Source organism: Pristiophorus japonicus, chromosome X (genome assembly GCF_044704955.1).
Source record: "Pristiophorus japonicus isolate sPriJap1 chromosome X, sPriJap1.hap1, whole genome shotgun sequence".
Taxonomy (NCBI): domain Eukaryota; kingdom Metazoa; phylum Chordata; class Chondrichthyes; family Pristiophoridae; genus Pristiophorus; species Pristiophorus japonicus.
Window position 1 is genome coordinate 30451839 of NC_092010.1, and position 21954 is coordinate 30473792.

Below are 21954 nucleotides of genomic sequence, written 5' to 3' on the forward strand. Positions count from 1 at the left end.
CTTCCTCCTCCTCTTCTTCACTCCAATAGAGTGCAGCGAGAGCAGAACCGATTATCACATTCTCGTTTTCTATTAACAAAGAGTATCGAAAGCACAACCCAACTGAAACAGTGATCACAGCATCATAGCCCACAATGAACTGAAAGAGCACGTGTGGGTGTTGCACCTTTATTCAGATCGGGTCCCCTTTAGTTTCAGCACACTGATCAGTTAGCATGCAATCCTATCGGATCTAATTGTATCATCGGACTACGATGTATGTATATTCATGAGCCTCCCCGCCTCTCGTCGATCACTAAAAGCTAGTGGGCAGATACAAAGATCATTTAAAAGACTAATGGAATGCTGACGTTTATCTCGAGGGCTGGAATACAAAGGGGTGCAAGTTATGTTACAGTTATATAAAGCTCTGGTTAGATCCCAGTTAGAGTATTGCATTCAGTTCTTGACACCGTACCTCAGGAAAGATATATTGGCCTTGGAGGAGTTGCAGATTCGGCAGAATGATACTGGAATTAAAGGGTTAAATTATGAGGCCAGGTTTCACTGACTAGGCTTGTATTTCCTTGAGCACGGAAGATTAAGGGATGATCTAATTGGTGTTTAAGATGATTAAAGTAGTTAATACGATATATAGAGAGAAATGATTTCCTCTGGTGGGGGAATCCAGTACAATGGGGAATAACCATGATATTAGAGTTAGGCTGTTCAGGGATGATGTCAAGAAGCACTTCTTCACACAAAGGATAGTGAAAACCTGGAACTCTCTTCCCCCAAACAGCTGTTGATGCTGGGGGGGTCAATTGACAATTTCAAAACTGGGATTGATCGATTTTGTTGGGCAAGGGGATAAAGAGTTCCAGGGCCAAGGCGGGTCGATGGAGTTAAGATACAGATTAGCCATAATCTAACTGAATGGAGGATAAGACTCGAGGGGCTGAATGGCCTACTCCATTTCCTTTGTTACCATTCGCAGCTGTTAATATCGTAGAGGTTGGGAACGCCGGTTGGGGACGGGATCACCATTTCTGAACCCCTCGCCTGACCCTTTCCTGCCCGCCGGTGTTAGGCTGTTTAAAATCAAGACCGATAACTCTTCTTAATGGCTACCCATCTATCATAAATTCCAACTTTTCCCTAATCGAAGCCCCATTCACCCATCAGCTTATTCCCATTGACTCCCTGTCTCCCAATGCATGAATTTAAAATGTTCTTCCAAGTCTTGAAATCCTTCTGCAGACTTGATGCTCCTTGTCTCTGCATCCTTCTCCCGCCTTATATCCCCTGCTGCTCTCTTTCTTCCTCCAACTCTGGCCTTTTGTATATCCTGTACTCCCTTCACCTTACTGTTGGTGGTAAGAGTCTTCAGCCACCTTGGACCTGGTCTTTGGAACTCTCCTCCTCCCTCCAAATCCCTTTGACTCATCACTTCTCTCTCTCATAACCCATCTTTACAAACAAGCCTTTGATCATTTCCTCAAACTCTCCGACCATGGCTCTCGACCTATAGCTTTATGCATTTTATTTATTTTCTCTGTCCTCTCTGTAACACGCCTTTGCAAATCTTCTATGTTAAAGGTGCTATATAAATGCAGGTTGTTGTTGTTGATGATGTTATTAGTGTCTTGAAATCTACATCTCCTGGTTTTCATATATTATTCTATTGGTAACTAAATCTGAACAAGCAGCTAAGCCTGTACACCATGTGTACCACTATATGTTTTTAACAACAATTCTTGGGGAATTCCTTGTGCCCATCATTGTAAAGGGTGTCACCACTGGGCAATATAATATTTCCCACTGTTAACACTCAGTGTCATCATCAAGTGCTCCCAGGTTGTGTACTATGTGGGATTTAAAAAACCTTCTGATTTTATCCCAAAATGTGCCTGAACTACAACTTCAACATTGTACGCAATTATTATATAGTTCTTTATTACACCTGAGGGACATTTCCATTTTCACAGAAGCCCTCCTTATGGATTCCTGAGTTATACTGTAACTTAATCTTAACAGATATAGTGCTGGGGAATGGGACACTTTCCATTTTGGTCACCCAGTCAACATCAAGCATGCCCAGGTCAGTTTTGGAAGCACGGGGTAGAGCTCCTCTTCTCTGCCCCAAGAATATGCTTCAGTCCTGAACTATCCTGTGGTCTCTGAGTGTCGCTGCTTACTTAGTGGTTATTACTGTAAATTAGGGACCATTTGTACTGTAAGCCTGTACTTACTCGGAACAGGTTAGAGACTGTACAAACTCATTTCATGTAGAACACTTACAGCCTGTAGCTGAAGGATACGTTCCTCAATCAGTCTGGACTGGATGTGAACACAGATCCCAGGATTAGTGTTCTAACCCAATGCATCTCTCACTATCCCATAGATATGAGGTGAGCTGCCTTTTTGGTACACAAGCTGCATTGTGACCATTGTGAAAGGAGAATGTTCTGGAGATTCAAAATAATCATGTGTGCAGTGCTGATAATCTCAGGATGGCAACAGTAATATCATTGGTGGAGGAGGTGGAGTTGAATTGCTGCTAAACTTTGCTCTATCTGTATATGTGCACTGAATGATTTCAGTGATGGTCTGTTGTGTTTTTATATGGAATACACAACGTAATCTTTCTATATTTCATAACATTGCTCCAACCTTAATGTTACAATATTTCAAAGTATGAAACTTGTTCTTTTCAGTAACTTAACATTGTGTTTAAGCAAAATACAGTCCAGATTTGTAGATTAGAAATTTATTCAGTATAACAGGAATGTCATGTAAAGGTAACTCCCCAGTACAAAATGATAGAGAATCAAGAAACAGTTCAACACCGAAAACTTTGGTTTATTTCCCATTTTAAAGGGACCAACGAATAAAGTGTGAGTTTCTTAACCAGCTTTCTCATGAACCCAAACGAAAGGCCTTTACTAGGTTTAATTTCCTCTGTGCACTGGTTAAGATGTCGATGTTAATTTCATGTTGTTCAACTATGGAAAATGAACAGGTTAATGAAGTGTTCCAAATAGCAGACATGAAGTTAATCCAAATATGTTAACCGCTGCACAGTACGTAGAGGAAATACAGCCTCTGACAATGAGCTCATCAGTGGGCTGGTAAAAGACACTACTGGCATTAGTTGATCCCTCGCTGATTCAAGTTCAAGCTGTATATCCACTGCTGCTCATCTGCACTGATTTCACAATCACGCTTTTGTTACCTCCCATACCAATACTGCCGCCAGATTGCTGATGACCGATCATAGAGGTTTCCAGGCCAAATCCAGTCAATGCCTTACTCGTGTCATTAAACTGCTGAAATTGACCTGTATAGGGGGAAAAATACTCTTAAAATCTGGGTCCTACAATTAAAAGAACAAGTACAACAATAAAAACAACTTGCATTTATATAGCACCTTTAATTTAGCAAAACATCGCAGGAGCTTTATCAAGAAAAAAATTTACACCAAGTCACATATATTAGGACAGTGACCAAAAGCTTGCTCAAATACATAGGTCTTAAAGGAGGCGGGAGAGGCGGAGAAGTTTAGGGAGGGAATTGAAAGCGCGGCCACCAATGGCGGGATGATAGAAATCGGGAATGCACAAGAGGCCAGATTTGGAGACGAACAGAGATCTCGGAGTGTTGTAGAGCTGGAGGAGATTACAAAGAAAGGGAGGGGCAAGGCCATGGAGAGATTTGTACACAAGAATGAGAATTTTCAATTCGATGCATTGGCAGATCGGGAGGTCAGTGTAGGTCAATGAGTACAAAGGGTGATGGGTGATCGGGACTTGGTGCAAGTTAGGATATGGGCAGCAGAATTTTGGATGAGCTGAAGTTAATGGAGTGTGGAAGGTGGGAGGCCAGCCAAGAGAGCATTGGAATAGTTAAATCTGGAGATAACAAAGGCATGGATAAGGGTTTCAGCAGTCGATGGGCTGAGGCAGGGGTGGAGACAGACGATATTACGGAGGTGGTAGTGGGCGGTCTTAGTGATGGGATGGTTATGGGTTCGGAAGCTCAACTCGGGGTCAAATAGGATGCCAAGGTTGCAAACATCTGGTACAGCCGAAGACAGTGGCCAGGGAGTGGAATGGAGTCAGTGGTTCATGATTACAGATTGTGGCGAGGCACATGACAATGGCTTTGGTCTTCCCAATATTAAATTAGAGGAAATTTCTGCTCATCCAATGCTGCATGAATCAGAGGCATTGGATGTGTCAAAAGAGGTGATGAGGTAGAGCTGGGTGTCGTCAGCGTACATGTGTAACCTGATGTTGTGTTTTTGGATGATATCGCTGAGGGGCAGCATGTAGATGAGAAATAGGAGAGGGCCAAGAATAAATCCTTGGGGGACTCCAGAGGTACCACTGCTGGGGTGGAAAGAGAAGCCATTACAGGAAATTCGCTGGCTATGACTGGACAGACAGGAATGGAACCAGGCATGGGCAGTCCCACCCAGCTGGACGACGGAGGAGAGGCATTGGAGGAGGATGGTATGGTCAGCCATGTCAAAGGTTGCAGACAGGTAGAGAAGGATGAGGAGGGATAGTTTGCCACGGTCACAGTCACATAGGATGTCATTTGTGACTTTGATCAGGGCTGTTTCAGTGCTGTGGCGGGGTGGAAACCTGACGGAAGAATTTCAAGCATGGAGTTTTAGGAAAGATGGGTTTGGGAGGCAACATCACATTCGAGGACTTTGAAGAGGTAATGAAGGTTTGAGACGGGGTGACAGTTTGCAAGGGCAGAGGGTCAAGTGTGGGTTTTTTGAGGTGGAGGGTGATGTGAAAGGGAGGGGGACAGTACTAGAGGAGAGGGAAGCATTAACAATATCAGTCAGCTTGGGGGCCAGAAAGGCAAGTTGGGTAGTCAGCATTATTAGAAGTAATTGCTTCATGTCCTAACATAAAATAACTGCTGCTCTCATCATTAAACACAGCGACATTGATAACAATTATGATTGACTATAATGAGAACAGAAATGCTGGAAATACACAGCGGGTTCATCAGCCTCTGAAATCAGAACAAGGAGAGGTTAAGGTTTGGGGAGCACTGCAGACCCTTCTTCAGAACAAGGGCACCAAGGGTGGAAACCTGAAATGACAAACTGTTTTTTCCCTTTTCAGTTGATGACGGGCCTACTGCGTCTTTCCACAATTTCCCATTTTTGGATCCGAGTTATAGTATTTCCTCGAGGAATTATTAGCTCAAACTAGGAATTATATAAATTTTCTTACCCTGTCCCTGTACTTGCTGGATGTTGAGGGTTTTTACCCCAGTTATCATCCTGTTGATAAAGGAAACACATCACATTATAATAGGTATTTGCAGTGTATTCACAGTCATATTTCCCTCTAGTTTACCAACTTTCTCCCTCTCCCTGGGACACTGGCTTCTGCTGGGGTGAAGCTCCATGGGCACAGTCACCCTCCAGCCCCTTGCCAAAAGTGCCCATTCTTCATGTGTGAGCACAGACAGCAAATGCCAGCAGGCTAATTGACCATGGGGAAGGAAGATCTACAGCAGGACTCACTGTGTAGCAATCAGGAACAGGATCCTTGGCTGGTTTTACCCTCTCTTGCTCAGGGCACAGAGCCCAACCATAGTCCACAACTGCTGCCCTGGTGGAACTTCTGCTCAGTGTGGCTCCGTTCCACAATGCCTTCACCCACTGAGCCATCGGGAGAGCTTTACAAGCCTATCTCTATAAAGGGAAGAATGAATCGCCATCTGTGTGTTCATTCTGGGAGTGAATGTGATGTTTGTGTCTGGTTAGATACAAACCAGCCTTTAAACCAAACATAGAAACATAGAAAATAGGTGCAGGAGTAGGCCATTCAGCCCTTCTTGCCTGCACCGCCATTCAATGAGTTCATGGCTGAACATGCAACTTCAGTACCCCCTTCCTGCTTTCTCGCCATACCCCTTGATCCCCCGAGTAGTAAGGACTTCATCTAACTCCCTTTTGAATATATTTAGTGAATTGGCCTCAACTACTTTCTGTGGTAGAGAATTCGACAGGTTCACCACTCTCTGGGTGAAGAAGTTTCTCCTCATCTCGGTCCTAAATGGCTTACCCCTTATCCTTAGACTGTGACCCCTGGTTGTGGACTTCCCCAACATTGGGAACATTCTTCCTGCATCGAACCTGTCTAAACCCGTCAGAATTTTAAACGTTTCTATGAGGTCCCCTCTCATTCTTCTGAACTCCAGTGAATACAAGCCCAGTTGATCCAGTCTTTCTTGATGGGTCAGTCCCACCATCCCGGGAATCAGTCTGGTGAATCTTCGCTGCACTCCCTCAATAGCAAGAATGTCCTTCCTCAAGTTAGGAGACCAAAACTGTACACAATACTCCAGGTGTGGCATCACCAAGGCCCTGTACAACTGTAGCAACACCTCCCTGCCCCTGTACTCAAATCCCCTCGCTAGGAAGGCCAACATGCCATTTGCTTTCTTAACCGCCTGCTGTACCTGCATGCCAACCTTCAATGACTGATGTACCCTGACACCCAGGTCTCGTTGCACCTCCCCTTTTCCTAATCTGTCACCATTCAGATAATAGTCTGTCTCTCTGTTTTTACCACCAAAGTGGATAACCTCACTTTTATCCACATTATACTTCATCTGCCATGCATTTGCCCACTCACCTAACCTATCCAAGTCACTCTGCAGCCTCATAGCATCCTCCTCGCAGCTCACACTGCCACCCAACTTAGTGTCATCCGCAAATTTGGAGATACCACATTTAATCCCCTCGTCTAAATCATTAAGGAAGTGATTGTAGAGTGCCCTGCCACTCCCAGTGCATGGACTTCATTCCATTATCAGAGATCAAAGCTATAGCAATGAAGATACCAATAAAATGAAAGTACAGATTGTAATGTGCAGTATAGGACACTGGACTATGCTCAGCGTGTGGCTGGAATTTGTAACTGCCCCATGTCCTACCTCTGCTCCTCTCCCTGCAGTAGAGTTCCGTAGGTGGAAATTTCAAGATCCAGAGCCAGCTTGACAGTCATCAGTTCCTGGTATTGGCGGACTTGGATGGCCAACTCCTGGCTTGCTTTGACGATGGCAGCTTCCAGCTCTTGAATCCTAAGCTTGGCGTCTTTGAGGGACATCTCACCGCGTTCCTCGGCTTCTCCGATTGCAGCTTCCAGTTTGAGACGCTAAGTAGCACAAATATTAATATGGTCAGTTTAATTGGCATTTCGCCTATCAGAGCAGCACTCAAATTGAGTCATCGGGAAACCCTCTCCCTCATGTCAATGAATTGGGAAGAGCAGTGCGGTGAGTATTGTAGGCTGACTGGGATTGGATTCCCATTCGAAATGTAATCATTACTGAGCGACCAAGAGTGGCACAACTGGACCAGGTTGAGCTGCCCCTTCAACCGTTTCTTGACCAATTTTTTGGATAGGCGAGGGGGGAGAAGAGAAAAACCCAGAGAGACAGACAGACTTTACAACAGTTATTCAAATGGTGCCGATATCCTGTTTGGTTTCAGTTCTTTGCCTACCTCCTGTTTAAGACGGTCGATTTCAGTAGTCAGTGACCGGATACGATTGTTCAGCTCAGTTATTTCTAATTTCAACGAACGGAGGTCGTCGCCGTATTGTCCAGATGAATTGGACAGTTCCTGCATCTGCAATGAAACATTTGCAACTGGTTAGTACAAGATTTCACATTTCAGCAGCGGCTGCAGACCTATCAATACTGTGGTCCATGGGGATCGGGATCTCAAAGAGCTCACCTTGTTCGCTTTCCATTGAAGAGCTTCCTCACGGCTTCTCGCTGCGAGTGTTTCGTACTGCGCTTTGGCTTCATTCACGATGCTGTTGACGTCCAGAGCGGGTCTGCAAGCCAATTGCACGGAGACAGAAGTGTTCTGAATCTGTGCTTGTAGCTCATTGATTTCCTAAAGATCGTCGGGGAAAAATATTGAAATGAGATTGTAAGCATTGGAGCTGGATTGGGTTAGACTTAATTTGATTAAACAGCAAAAGGACAACTCTTGGACTATGTCCCATTTTTACCTCTATAAAGATTGATCTGAGGAAGTCGATTTCATCGGTGAGGCTTTCCAGTTTCGCTTCCAGTTCTACCTTGTTCATGTAAGAGTCGTCGACGTCCTAAAGAGGAGAGGGACACGTTACTTTGAACAACTCTGGCAAGAGATCCCTTTGCAGACAGATAAAAAGTAATGCTCACCTTCTTGACCAGGACAAACTCATTTTCCATTTCTGTGCGCCTGTTAATTTCATCTTCATACCTGGAATGAAACAGATTATTTACTGGTAATCCCGAGGAAATAACCCTCTGTGCCCGTTTGCGTGGTGAACCAATTCTGGCTTGTCCCGTCCTAAGTTACTGATCTGCCCCCTTGCACCGAGTAAATGCATGCTCCGCGGCGCTGAGCCGTCATTTCTACACACTCCTTTATGAAACATCCATCCACGTATGCACCATTCTTCATCGGCTTCCCTCCACAAGATCCACACCGTCCCCAAAGTGTAAACAACTCTGCTCTTGGAACCATCAGTCTTGCTGGCGCTTCAACAGATGGGATCAGCTCGACTAGAACCCCCAGTTTACTAACCCCACCTTTTATTTACCCAAATGACCTTCAAAGCTCTGGGAGACTCCACCCTCACCACAGCTCAGATTCAAGACACAGCTGTCCCGACTCAGTAACTTCCCCGTCCCGTCGGGTACACCCCAGACCTTCAGGAGCAAGGACGCTGTTTGATGTTTCCCTGTCCACAACCCGGGATACTGAGGGCAAATGTGGCAGCACAGCTAGCACAGAGGAATGGAACTGTGACGAGTACAACCATTTATGGTCACCCCTTCACTTTAGGATACATGACTTTCCTGCGGATTATTTCTCCAGGTGACATTTTGCCGGGCCCTGGTCAATTTGTCAAAATGGTCTTATTGTTCGCCTGGGACTTTGTTGAGTTGAGACATGACAGGATCAGTACACATGGATTACGAAATTCAGCAGCACCACACTTACTTGCCCTTAAAGTCCTCAACGAGACCTTGCATTTGCAGAAGATCAGCCTCGAACTTCAGCTTCTCCTGCCCAAGAGTATCCAGTTGCCTTTTGAGGTTGTCAATGTAAGCCTGGAACATGCTGTCGATGTTGGATTTGTAAGTTCCCTGTTCTTTCATAAGTTTCAGTTTGATCTCCAGTTCCTTATTTCTCTGTTCCAAGAAAACAACCTGACGGATAGAATGAATGCACGGTTAGATTTGAACTGAACTGGTCGCAAAGTGAGATGAGCCATTTCCAGAGTCACGCCAAGTCATTGAGCAGGGACACAAAACACTGGGTTACAAACACGACCGACTGGAGAACTGTTAAAATTACCTTGTCGATGAAACTGGCGAACTGGTTGTTGAGCCCCATCATCTGCTGCCTCTCATTCGCCCGGACCTGTTGCAGGCTGGTGTCATTTTGGGGGAAAGGGGTACTCAGGTCAAGCTGAGAGACTGCTTGGATCAACCCGCCACCGATACTGCCACCGAAAGCGCGACCGCTAGCGCGACCGCTACCGAAAACGCGACCGCTACCGATACTGCTACCGAAACCTCTGATGCTACTGTGGCCCTGAGAGATTGACATTCTCGTCCCGGGAGATTGGACCATACTGTATGCGCGTCTCCCTGGGGTAAATGAGCCGCTTATGCCGGCGGATCTCGTGCTCCCGCTCCCGCCCCATCCACCGCTGGAACTGGAGATAATGGTTTTCGTCCTGCTGCTTTGCATGTTGAGGCTGTTTGAGAGACCGGAGAGTCCGAAACTGAAGGGCTGGTGGTGGTGAGGGCGACTTTAGCTGCTTTTATGGGCTGTGTGGATCTGGGCTTGGTCAGGGTATCGGGTAACAGGGACAGGAATGGAGCAGCCGATATAGAGGAGGAGCCACCCGCCGCCCTGTGGCATGGGTTCCAACCTGTCCCTCTGCCGAGCAGCAACACCTGCATATTGCTTTTACCTCCACAGGCCACCTTGGCGTCAGCAACAATGTGTGGATCTTGGAAGCCTGCAAATCATCAGCTGTGTGTGGGTCTGTGAAGTGGCCATGTGGAGGAGCTGCTTGCTAGCCCAGCAACTCCTGTTCATATCATTATTGTAAATGGAGATAGCAGCTCGCAGTATTCGACAGCAGATAGTCCATTAGTGAGGGTCATTCCGTGACATTAAGTGTTGGGGGGCGGTGGGGGTCATCACTTGTTGATGTATCTGCACCGTTTGTCCATGGCTCACTTGCTTTCTGTGCTTGGACAAATGGGCTTACGAATTTGTAGATGTTCAAGTCGCCTATTCGCTGTTGGTAGCTGCACGGTGCGGTAAATAAAGCGTTAAATCCTGATGGAGGGATTGCCTGAGCTCGCATTTCGGTCACACCCTTGGGCTTGTGTCTGGGGCTGTCTGTTTGGGCAGGGTTCCAGGTCGCGGACCCGCAGCACAAGCAATGCCAGTTGTCCCCAAACAGGTCGGAAGCCCAATGTATTGAGAGAATTCAGTGCAGAACAACACGAGGAGACGGTGTGGGTGAGGGGAAAGAGTGTGGAGCCGCTTCTTACTCTCCAGCGGTTAAAAAAGCATTCGGCATCCTGGGCGTTATAAAGAGAGGCACTTAAAAAAGGAACTCATAATGAACCTTTATAAAATACTGGTTGGGCCACAACTGGAGTATTGTGTCCAATTCTGGGCACCACAATTTGAGAAAGATGTGAAGGCAGGGTGCAAGAATGATTTACACGAATTGTACCAGCGATGAGGGACTTCAGTTCAGTGGACAGACTGGAGAAGCAGAGAAGGTTGAGAGGAGATTTGATAGAGGTGTTCAAAATCATGAGGGGTGTGGACAGAGATAGGGAGAGAGAAACTGTTCCCATTGGTGGAAGGGTCCAGAACCAGAGGACACAGATTCAAGGTGATTGGCAAAAGAACCAAAGGCGACATGAGGAAACCCTTTTTTTACGCAGCGAGTGGTTAGGATCTGGAATGCCCGAGAGGGTGGTGGAGGCAGACTCAATCGCTGCTTTCCAAAGGAGGTTGGGCACATACATGAAGGAGATAAATTTGCAGGGCTGTGGGGAAAGGGGTGGCGGAGTGGGACACGGGCACAGAGCCGACACGTGTCGTCGGGCCGAATGAGCTTCCATACTGCAACCATTCTCTGATTCTATTCCAAGGAGACAGCCCACCGTGTGCCCCTTGCAGTGTTCACAGGTTAGCACAAAATACCGAGCGACTGTCAAAGGGGCAAAAAAAGTGTGAGATCAAAACAATCTTGGAAAGCTTTTCCCAACCAGTCGGAATTCCAAGTGAGAGTTTACCGTAAACAGTCACTTGTCAATCTGTAAAGAACAATGCAACCGGTTTATTTTAGAACAGTCTCAAATTGGAGAAATGTTTATTCGGACAGGAAGCGTTGACTCAGCTGGGAAGAGAGGGTTAAAATAGCCCATGAGCACTGAGGAGTCGAGGAGAAAGGTGATTGAGAACTTGGTTCCGTGTGTCTCCCATTGGCGGTGTTGCCAAGACTTTCCTTCTCTGTCACCGTTTACTGAATCACTGCCGTTTTTCGGGGTGCATTCGGCTCTGTTGTTTGCCAAAGTCACGTACTGCCCTGATTTCTCACCCTTCCAAAAGCAAAATCTCTTTTCTGTGTATAGTGTAGCGAGCTCCTACGTTTTTCTTTCACTCAGTTTTTAGGTGTGATGAACACAATCTTGCTAAAAATCGGATCACCAGCTCTGCGGAAGTGAAGTGATTGGCCGCAATATATAAATTGGTGCAGAATTTTTAAACAGCCTGCATCATTCTTCCGACTTTTAATTTTTTTGTGTGCCTGGGATATCTGATGGAAATTGTCAATGTAATTAACAAGTCTGTCTTTACAACTCTGAGATAGAGAATTGTGCCTTACTTCCGAACCTCTGCAAACTCGGAAATACATGAGAATACTTGTTTAATTCGGTTTATGGGAATTACTGTTTGCTATAAATCGTACAGTGCTAATCTCCTGTATGCGCGATGTCCATTACTCCAGTTGAAAACGTTAAATCTGTGATTTAGGTTAACATGGATTCTCTTAACAGTGTGCCAATCCGATTACATACTTTATTGCTTTCGTGACTAAGGCAGTGTTACCACCCATCACCCTGGAGCTATATCAGGAAGACAAACTGGTTCAGCGGGTTGTCTCAAACAAATTATTGTCTCACTGTGAAGCTTTACCTAGTTTTTTAAAAAGAGAAAAAAAAACATAATCTTAGATTTAAATGAATATTGGAATGCCTCCAAAAGGGATATTGTTAACCTTGAACATCAGAATATTAGAAATTGTGGAATGAGAATCTGTCCCACCAACCCCTCTCCATTCACTGGGTACACACAATATACCCTATCATGGACTCGACAACAACAACTTGCATTTATCTGGCACCTTTAACGTAGTGAAATATCCCAAGGCGCTTCACAGGAGCGTTATCAGACAAAATTTGACACCGAGCCACATAGGGAGATATTAGGACAGGTCAAAGATGGAGGTTTTAAGGAGCATCTTAAAGGTGGAGAGGTTTAGGGAAGGAATGCCAGAGCTTGGGGCCTAGACAGCTGAAGGCAGGGCCACCCACGGTGGGGTCAAGGAAATCGGGAATGCTCAAGAGGCCAGAATTGGAGATGCGGAGAGATCTCGGAGGGTTGTACTGGAAGAGGACTGGAGCGATAGGGAGGGGTGAAGCCATGGGGAGCTTTGAACACAAGGGGGAGAATTCTAAATTTGAGGCCAATTGATTTACCCCCATCCATTTCACCTTCTGAGACCAGGGTCGCAAAAGCACTTTAAACGCTATCAAGTTTTCTGATGAGGTAACAGAGAGGGTTGATGAGGGTAATGCGGTTGACTTGGTGTACATGGATTTCCAAAAGGCATTCGACAAAGTGCCACATGATAGACTTGCCAGCAGAGTTGAAGCCCATGGAATAAAAGGGACAGTGGCAGCCTGGATAAGAAATTGACTAAGTGACAGGAAACGGAGAGTAGTGGTGAACGGTTGTTTTTCGGACTGGAGGAAGGTATACAGCGGTGTTCCCCAGGGGTCAGTGCTAGGACCACTGCTTTTCTTGATATATATTAATAACTTGGATGTGGGTGTACAGGGCACAATTTCAAAATCTGCAAATTACACAAAACTTGAAAGTATAGTGAACAGTAAGGAGGATAGTGATAGACTTCAAGATGACATAGTCAGGCTGGTGGAATGGGTGGACATGTGGCAGATGAAATTTAATGCAGCGAAGTGTGATGTGATACATTTTGGTAGAAAGAATGAAGAGAGGAAATATAAACTAAAGGGTACAATCCTAAAGAGGGTGCATGAACAGAGAGACCTGGGGGTATATGTGCACAAATCGTTGAAGGTGGCAGGGCTGGTTGAGAAAGCAGTTAAAAAAGCGTATGGGATCTTGGGCTTCATAAATAGAGGCCTAGAGGACTAATGCAAGGAAGTTATGATGAAGCTTTATAAAACACTGGTTCGGCCTCAATTGGAGTATTGTGTCCAATTCTGGGCACTGCACTTTAGGAAGGATGTGAAGGCCTTAGAGAGGGTGCAGAAAAGATTTACAAGAATGGCTCCAGGGATGAGGGACTTCAGTTACGTGGATGGACTGGAGAAGCTGGGGGTCCTTAGAGCAGAGAAGGTTAAGAGGAGATTTGATAGAGGTGTTCAAAATCATGAGGGATCTGGACAGAGTAGATGGAGAGAAACTGTTCCCATTGGTGGAAGGGTCGAGAAGCAGAGGACACAGATTTAAGGTGATTGGCAGAAGAACCAAAGGCGACATGAGGAAAAACTTGTACACAGCGAGTGGTTATGATCTGGAATGCACGGCCTGAGAGGGTGGTGGAGGCAGACTCAATCGTGGCTTTCAAAAGGGGGTTGGATAAGTACCTGAAGGAAAAAAAATTGCAGGGCTACGGGGAAAGGGCGGGGGAGTGGGACTAACTGAGGTGCTCTTACAGAGAGCCGGCACGGGCTCGACGGGCCGAATGGCCTTCTTCCGTGCCGTAACCATTCTATGGTTCTAAGTGAATCTCTCGAATATTTGTTGACAACATCTATTCACTATCTCTGCAGAAAGCTCTGAGATGACGTTTGGATGGCAACGCTATGGAGAGGAAAGCAGAAGGGATTTAGTTAGAAGACAGCAGGGATGAGAAGCTTGAGTATGAGGAGACACAAAAGGAACTTGACCACTTGATCCTGACAGTTTATGCTTTCCAATTACCAATTTGCCTTCCCATACAGCACACCCCCCCCGCCCAAATACCTTGTCCACTGAATCGGTAGCAGAAGATAAGAGTTCAAAGGGAAAGGCCAGAACCAACACATCTTCCCCTGCCCTACTTTTCAAAATGGCTGCAGAGACTCTCTGAGAACATCTGTGGCCTCTTTAAGATTGACTATTTTTGTTATTTCTATGTGAGTGAGGCAGGGAAAGCCAAATCACGAGTGCAGCCCCGAAAGAGAGCCCGAAAAGAAAGTAAAGAGCCAATAATGAGAGAGAGATTACCTCAAAAGTAATGAGGGAGCAATGAAACACAGGCACTTTGGTTCTAGTTCAATGAAATATACAGGAAAATATCAAAGAAATGTGGCACATATTGAATTCTGGGGTTAATTCACAATCACCCGAATTTTATTTGATTCAAGTAATTCCAGGGTCATCAAGTTGGCTTGTTTCCTTTAAAAACAAAGGTGTGGAATGGCATGCCCAGACACTGTTGCTGTGCCATCAGCTTCCAGATGGGATGGTTTTATTAGATGTGAATGATAAATTTCTGAGAACGTTCCAATTTTTAAAGAAGTTCTCCAGTATAAAGCCCTTCAGTGGTCTTCTGCTAAATGATTCCTTGCAATTATACCTCAAGTCATGAAAACAACAACTTGCATTTATCTAGCGCCTTTAACGTAGTAAAACGTCCCAAGGCACTTCACAGGAGCAGTATCAAACAAAATCTGACACCGAGCCACATAAGGACTTATTAGGGCAGATGACCAAAAGCTTGTCCAAAGAGGTAGGTTTTGAGGAGCGTCTTAAAGGAGGAGAGAGAGGTGGAGAGGTTGAGGGAGGGTATTCCAGAGCCAAGCGTTATTAAAATTACTTATAATTTTTTATTAGATAAAGGACTATTTTCCTCATGGATTCGGGAGGGTGATCTTTAAAGTTTGAAATGTAAAATTTAACGCAAAAATCAGCCTGCCACAAAATTTTGCTGTTCATTTGAAGTTAAACCATGCCATCTACAGGCCATAAGTGGTTGTGACAACCCATGGAGACAAACAAGATGGTGGAGCCTCACAATCTCCGTCTGGTTTCAAAAGCAAACAGTTCAAATTATTTTGACAAATTATCATTCTTCTAATGTTTTCAGACTATTTCTGTTGCTTTAAAAGATATATGTTGAGTTGAAGGAGTCCCACAGTCTGTATTCTTTGCAAAATGTGTTACAAAGAATTATGTTGACATTTTAATGTCCTTTCTTTTTTTTCATAATCTTTATTCACAAGATAATTGTGGATGTGGAAGGTAATTTGGTCCATATTTGGTCATCCAGCCAGAAACACCCTAAAGTCTCCCCATTGCAGCACTGAATTGTTTCTTAAATGCATCTGGGGTTTTTGTCTGCACCAGTTTGCCCTGAGGTCCATCCCAAGTGTTGATCACTCTCCGTTTGAAGAACCTACCGATATCAGTCCTGGGATGATTTTTTGCAAGTTTGAATCTGTATACTCCCACAATTTAATTTAATGTAATATCCTGGATTAACTTTTTCCATACGATTTACCATCTTGTTATATCTCCATAAAATCACCTCTCAGATGCTTTATTTCCAGGCTGAGAAGTCCATGTCCCTTCAGCATATCCTCATATCTACATGTTACTTTAAAATTGTTCTGCGATCGTTACGACATGCCTAGCTGTTGGATATCTACATGCTTTGACGAAATACATAACCAGAGAGAATAAGTTCAAATTAGTTGTATGACAAGTGCAAAAATAAAAGGAGTAAAAGGTCTAACTTCCTCAACTCGCATAACACCAACAACAACAATGTTTATTTATATAGCGCCTTTAACGAAGTGAAATGTCCCTAGGTGGTTCACGGGAGTATTATAAGACCAAAAATTTGACATTGAGCCATATAAGGAGAAATTAGGGCAGATGACCAAAAGCTTGGTCAAAGAGGTAGGTTTTAAGAAGCGTCTTAAAGGAGGAAAGAGAGGTAGAGAGGTGGAGAGGTTTAGGGAGGGAGTTCCAGAGCTTGGGGCCTAGGCAACAGAAGGCACGGTCATCAATGGTTGAATGATTACAATCAGGGATGCTCAGAAGTGCAGAATTAGAGGAGCGCAAATAACTCGGTGGGGGGGGAGGGGGGGGTTGTGGTGCTGGAGGAGATTACAAAGATAGGGAGGGGCGAGGCCATGGAGGGATTTGAAAACAAGGATGAAAATGTTGAAATTGAGGTGTTGCTGAATTGGGAGTCAATGGGTGAGCGGGACTTGGTGCGAGTTAGGACACAGGCAGCCGAGTTTTGAATGACCTCAAGTTTACGTAGGGTAGAATGTGGGAGGCCAGGCAGGAGTGCATTGGAATAGTCAAGTCTAGAGGTAAAAAAGGCATGGATGAGGGTTTCAGCAGTGGATGAGCTGAGGCAAGGGCGGAGATGGGCGATGTTACAGAGGTGGAAATAGGTGGTCTTAGTTATGCTGCAGATATGTGGTCAGAAGCTCATTTCAGGGTCAAATATCACACTAAGGTTGCGAACAGTGTGGTTCAGCCTCAGACAAATATTAGGGAGACAGATGGAGTCAGTGGCTAGGGAAAGGAGTTTGTGGCGGGGACCGAAAACAATGGCACCGAAATTCAGGGTCTGGATCAGGCCTGTTACCATCGTTTTGCGATGGCCATGCGGCGGAATCAAGTAGCCGCTGTGTTGCAGTCCATTGGTGGCCCCAATCCAAATTCACCGTGGTGATTTTACGAGCGGTCCCCACTTTCACCCCGCTGCTGCCGGCCGCCCCAAACGCATCATCAAATTGCGCACTGCTGCTCTCCCGCACCTCCATCCCACTCCGCGTGAAATTTACCTCAGAAAATCGTTGATCTGTCGCGCGGTGCCCCCGACAGCTTTTTCTGTTTTTTTGTGTGTGAGCCATGGCAGTGTGGTGACCCTTCAATGGGAGGGCACACTGCCACGGCTGCCATATTTTTTATTTGCCGGCCGACTTCCCGATCGGCTGGACAATTATGCCCCAGGTTCGGCCGGGCCGCCAACAGGCAGCCTGGCATCCCCTCTTGGGTGCCAGGCCACTGGCCCGGCCGAAACCCTCCCTGGTGGCCCAATGGCTGAACCTAAAAAAATGGTGCTTCTCTCCCCTTTAAGTGAGGCGGGGGGGGGAGGGAAACGTGGTGATGCACACGCGCACTGACGTCACCACCGCTCCGCCGCTGAGTGACAGTGGCGGAGACTCCGTCCCGCCCCCACTTCCACCCCTCACCAGCACTTACCGCCGCACTTCCGCCCCCATTATGACCGACTTCCGGTCTGACGCGAAAAAAACGGCAAAGAGAAGAAAATCGATCGAGAGCCCGCCTCATCGAACCCGATGGTAAAAACATCTAAAAGGTGGTAAGTGCGCCAGCTTTCTGGAAGGCCTGAATTTCGGCCCCAATGGCTTCTGTCTTCCCAATATTTAATTGGAGATAATTTTTGCTCATCCAGAACTGGATGTCGAACAAGCAGCCTGACAATTTAGAGACCGTGGAGGGGTCAAGATAATATAAAAGGAAAAGAAAAACTTGCATTTCTATAGCGCCTTTCACGACCACTGGAAGTCTCAAAGCGCTTTACAGCCAATGAAGTACTTTTGGAGTGTAGTCACTGTTGTAATGTGGGAAACGTGGCAGTTGCACACAGCAAGCTCCCACAAACAGCAATGGGATAATGACCAGATAATCTGTTTTTGTTATGTTGATTGAGGGATAAATATTGGCCAGGACATTGGGGATAATTCACCTGCTGTTCTTCGAAATAGTGCCATGGGATCTTTTATGCCCACTTGAGAGGGCAAACAGGGCATCGGTTTAATGTCTCAGCTGAAAGATGGCACCTCTGAAAGTGCAGCACTCCCTCAGCACTGCACTGGGAGTGTCAGCCTAGATTTATGTGCACAAGACCCTGGAGTGGGATTTGAACCCCCAACCTTCTGCCTCAGAGGCGAGGGTGCTACCCACTGAGCCACAGCTGACACTGAGATCATAAGAACCTAAGAATTAGGAGCAGGGGTAGGCCATTCGGCCCCTTGAACCTGCTCCACCATTCAGTGGCTGATCGTTGAGCTCAATTCGACTTTCCCACCCGATCCCAATATCCCTTGATTCCCTTAATATCCAAAAATCTACCTATCTCAGCCTTGAATATGCTCAGTGACTCAGCATCCACAGCCCTCTGGGATAGAGAACTCCAAAGATTCACCACCCTCTGAGTGAAGAAATTTCTCCTCATCTCAGTCCTAAATGGCTGACCCCTTATTTTGAGACTGTGACTCCTGGATCTGGACTCTCCAGCCAGAGGAAACATCCTCCCTGCATCTACCTTGTCAAGCAATGTAAGAATTTTGTATGGTTTCAATGAGATCACCTCTCATTCTTCTAAACTCTAGAGAATATAAGCCTAGTCTGCTCAATCTCTCCTCATAGGACAATCCCCCCATCCCAGGAATCAATCTCGCAAACCTTCATTGCACTCCCTCAATGGCAAGTATATCCTCAGGTAAGGAGACTAAAACTGTACACAATACACCAGGTGTGGTCTCATTAGGGCCCTATATAATTGCAGTAAGACGTCTTTACTCTTATACTCAAATCCTCTTGTAATAAAAGCCAACATATTATTTGCTTTTTTAATTGCTTGCTGGATCTGCATGTTAACTTTCAGTGATTCATGAACAAGGACACCCAGGTCCCTCTGAACACCAACATTTCCCAATCTCTCACCATTTAAAAAACCTCTGCTTTTCTATTTTTCCAAAGAAAGTGAATAAGTTCACATTTCTCCACATTTGCCTTGTTCTTGCCCACTCACTTAGCCTATCTATATCCCCTCGAAGCCTCTTTGCATCCTCCTCACAACTTACATTCCCACCTAGCTTTGTATCATCAGCAAACTTGGTCCCCTCATTCAAATCATTGATATAGATTGTGAATAGCTGAGTCCCAAGCACTGATCCTTGCGGTACCCCACACACATTTTCACACACACATTTTCACACATACATTCACACACACACACACACACACACACACACACACACACACACACACATTCACATCATCATCATCATCATCATCATAGACAGTCCCTCGGAATTGAGGAAGACTTGCTTTCACTCTGAGCATGAGTTCTTAGGTGTGTTTTGCAACATGTCAATAGTGCGGGCAGATTACAACCCATAGCTTATGCCTCCAGATCACTTTCGCGGGCGGAGCGCGGGTACGGAATGGTAGAGAAGGAGGCGCTCGCGTGCGTGTATGGTGTCAAAAAGATGCACCAATACCTTTTCGGGGCCAAGTTCGCATTAGAAACCGACCACAAGCCCCTCACGTCCCTCCTATCCGAGAGCAAGACAATAAACGCCAACGCCTCGGCGCGAATTCAACGGTGGGCACTCATGCTGGCGTCCTACGACTATACCATAAGGCACAGACCAGGCACAGACAACTGTGTCAACGCGCTCAACAGGTTACCCCTGGCGACCACGGAAGGGTCTGACGAACAGGACTGTGAGATAGTCATGGCAATCAATGCCTTTGAGTCCACAGGTTCGCCCATGACGGCTCGCCAAATCAGAGCCTGGACCGTCAGCGACACCACGTTATCCTTAGTAAAAAGATGTATCCTAACCGGTGACTGGGCAGAGGCTCGCGATGCCTGCCCCGAGGAATTAAAACCCTTTCACAGGCGCATACATGAGCTATCACTACAAGCAGACTGCCTGATGTGGGGCAGCCGAATAGTCATGCCTCTGCGAGGCAAAGAGGCATTTGTCCGGGAGCTCCACCGCGAGCACCCGGGGATCGTTTTCATGAAGGCCACAGCCAGATCCCACGTCTGGTGGCCTGGTATTGACGCAGACTTGGAGCTCTACGTCCGAAGGTGCACCATTTGTGCTCAACTCAGCAATGCCCCCAGGGAGGCTCCCCTGAGCCCCTGGCCCTGGCCTACCAAACCGTGGTCGCAGGTGCACGTAGACTATGCGGGCCCATTCATGGGCAAAATATTCCTCGTAGTTGTAGATGCATTTTCAAAGTGGATCGAATGCAGCATTTTAAACTCGAGCACAACCTCCACCACTGTGGAGAGCCTCGCAACCATGTTTGCAATGCACGGAATCTCTGACATCTTGGTCAGTGACAATGGTCCGTGCTTCACCAGCGCAGAATTCCAAGACTTTACAATTGACCACGGCATAAATGATATTTCGACGGCACCGTTCAAGCCAGCCTCCAACAGCCAGGTGGAGAGAGTAATGCAAATTATTAAACAAGGCATGCTTAAAATCCAAGGTCCCACGCTGCAGGGTCACCTGTTGCGACTGCTGCTGGCATACAGATCTCATCCACACTCATTGACTGGGATGAAACTGTTGATGAAAAGGACTTTAAAAACAAGGCTCTCATTAATCCTCCCAGACATGCACAAAATCGTTGAGGCAAAGCGTCGTAAGCTGCATGAGTACCATGACAGAAATTCGAGGGGGAGATGGAATGAGATAGGGGACAAAGTGTTTGTACTAAACTCTTGCAGGGACAGAAACGGGCAAGGAAGGAAACAGGCTACTGGTAGTACAAATGGACAATGGCAAAACCTGCCGGAGGCATGTAGACTAAGTCAAAAGCAGATTTACCAACAACACTGCGGAACCAGAGGCAGACTACAATGTGGAACTCGCACCACACCTGGTGGACAGACAGAGGGAACAACCTGAGGAAAGGGCAATCCCAACAGACAGCCCAGGCGAGTCAACAGCAATCACACCAATGGAAACAGACAGCCCAGGCGAGATACCAGCAACCACACCCAAAGAAAAACAGACACCAAGGCAAACAACTGAACCACAACTCAGACGCTCCACGCGAGAGCGTAGACCACCTGAGAGACTGAACCTGTAAAGACAATAAGACCTTGGGGGAGGGTGATGTCATGTATCTTACATTATTATATATAACTGTATCCTAACATGCTATACATGACTGTAATAAGATATGACCTGTAACCTCAAGAAAAACCTTACCACCAGGGGTGCACTTGCAAGAGATAGGTGTATAAGGACAGGTCTCAGGCAAGTGCAGCATTCCAGAGCTGTGAAATAAAGGTGCAGGCCCAGAGTGACCTTGACTTCACTACATGCCTCGTGTGAATCTGTACTGAGGGGACCGGACTTTACAGGTAGAAATTCAGTCGCACCTCTGTTGTGGCGTTAATCCAGGTGAAGTGGTACTTTTAGTGCCTTGAAAAAGTTTGTGCCTCCTGACCAGAAATTCGTCAGAATTGATCGAAGAGCTGACAGGGGCGATAAGTCAGCCGGTGCACACCAGAGCTGAGGTGTGGGGGGGGGCGGGTGATAACAAAAGTTTGATCGGTAAATTTTGCGGACACTTTGTCTTTTCCTCAGACACACAGCAGCCCTCAAGCGGCCTTACTTCAGGCACTGAGGACCCATTGAGGAGGAGCAGTCGGCGAGGGAGGGGGTTGAGGCAGAGAGGTGGGAAATGCCAGCGGAAGACGCACTGAATAAATGTATCCCCATGGAACCTATATACATGTTGGGAAGTTTCAGCATCTGTTGTGTTTTTTGAAGGGC

General features: G+C 46.2%; 1 protein-coding gene across 1 annotated transcript; it reads right to left on the reverse strand.

The window, feature by feature from the left end:
- Positions 1-2756: 2756 nt before the first annotated feature.
- On the reverse strand, positions 2757-9807 carry LOC139240850 (keratin, type II cytoskeletal 8-like). The gene is made up of 9 exons (XM_070869336.1): positions 9380-9807; positions 9023-9231; positions 8215-8275; positions 8040-8135; positions 7757-7921; positions 7523-7648; positions 6952-7172; positions 5238-5287; positions 2757-3319 (listed from the first exon to the last, which is right to left on the reverse strand). Exons 1-9 carry the CDS (start codon positions 9776-9778, stop codon positions 3156-3158), a joined length of 1491 nt encoding a protein of 496 aa, XP_070725437.1. The 5' UTR covers positions 9779-9807; the 3' UTR covers positions 2757-3155.
- Between the last annotated feature and the right edge of the window lie 12147 nt (positions 9808-21954).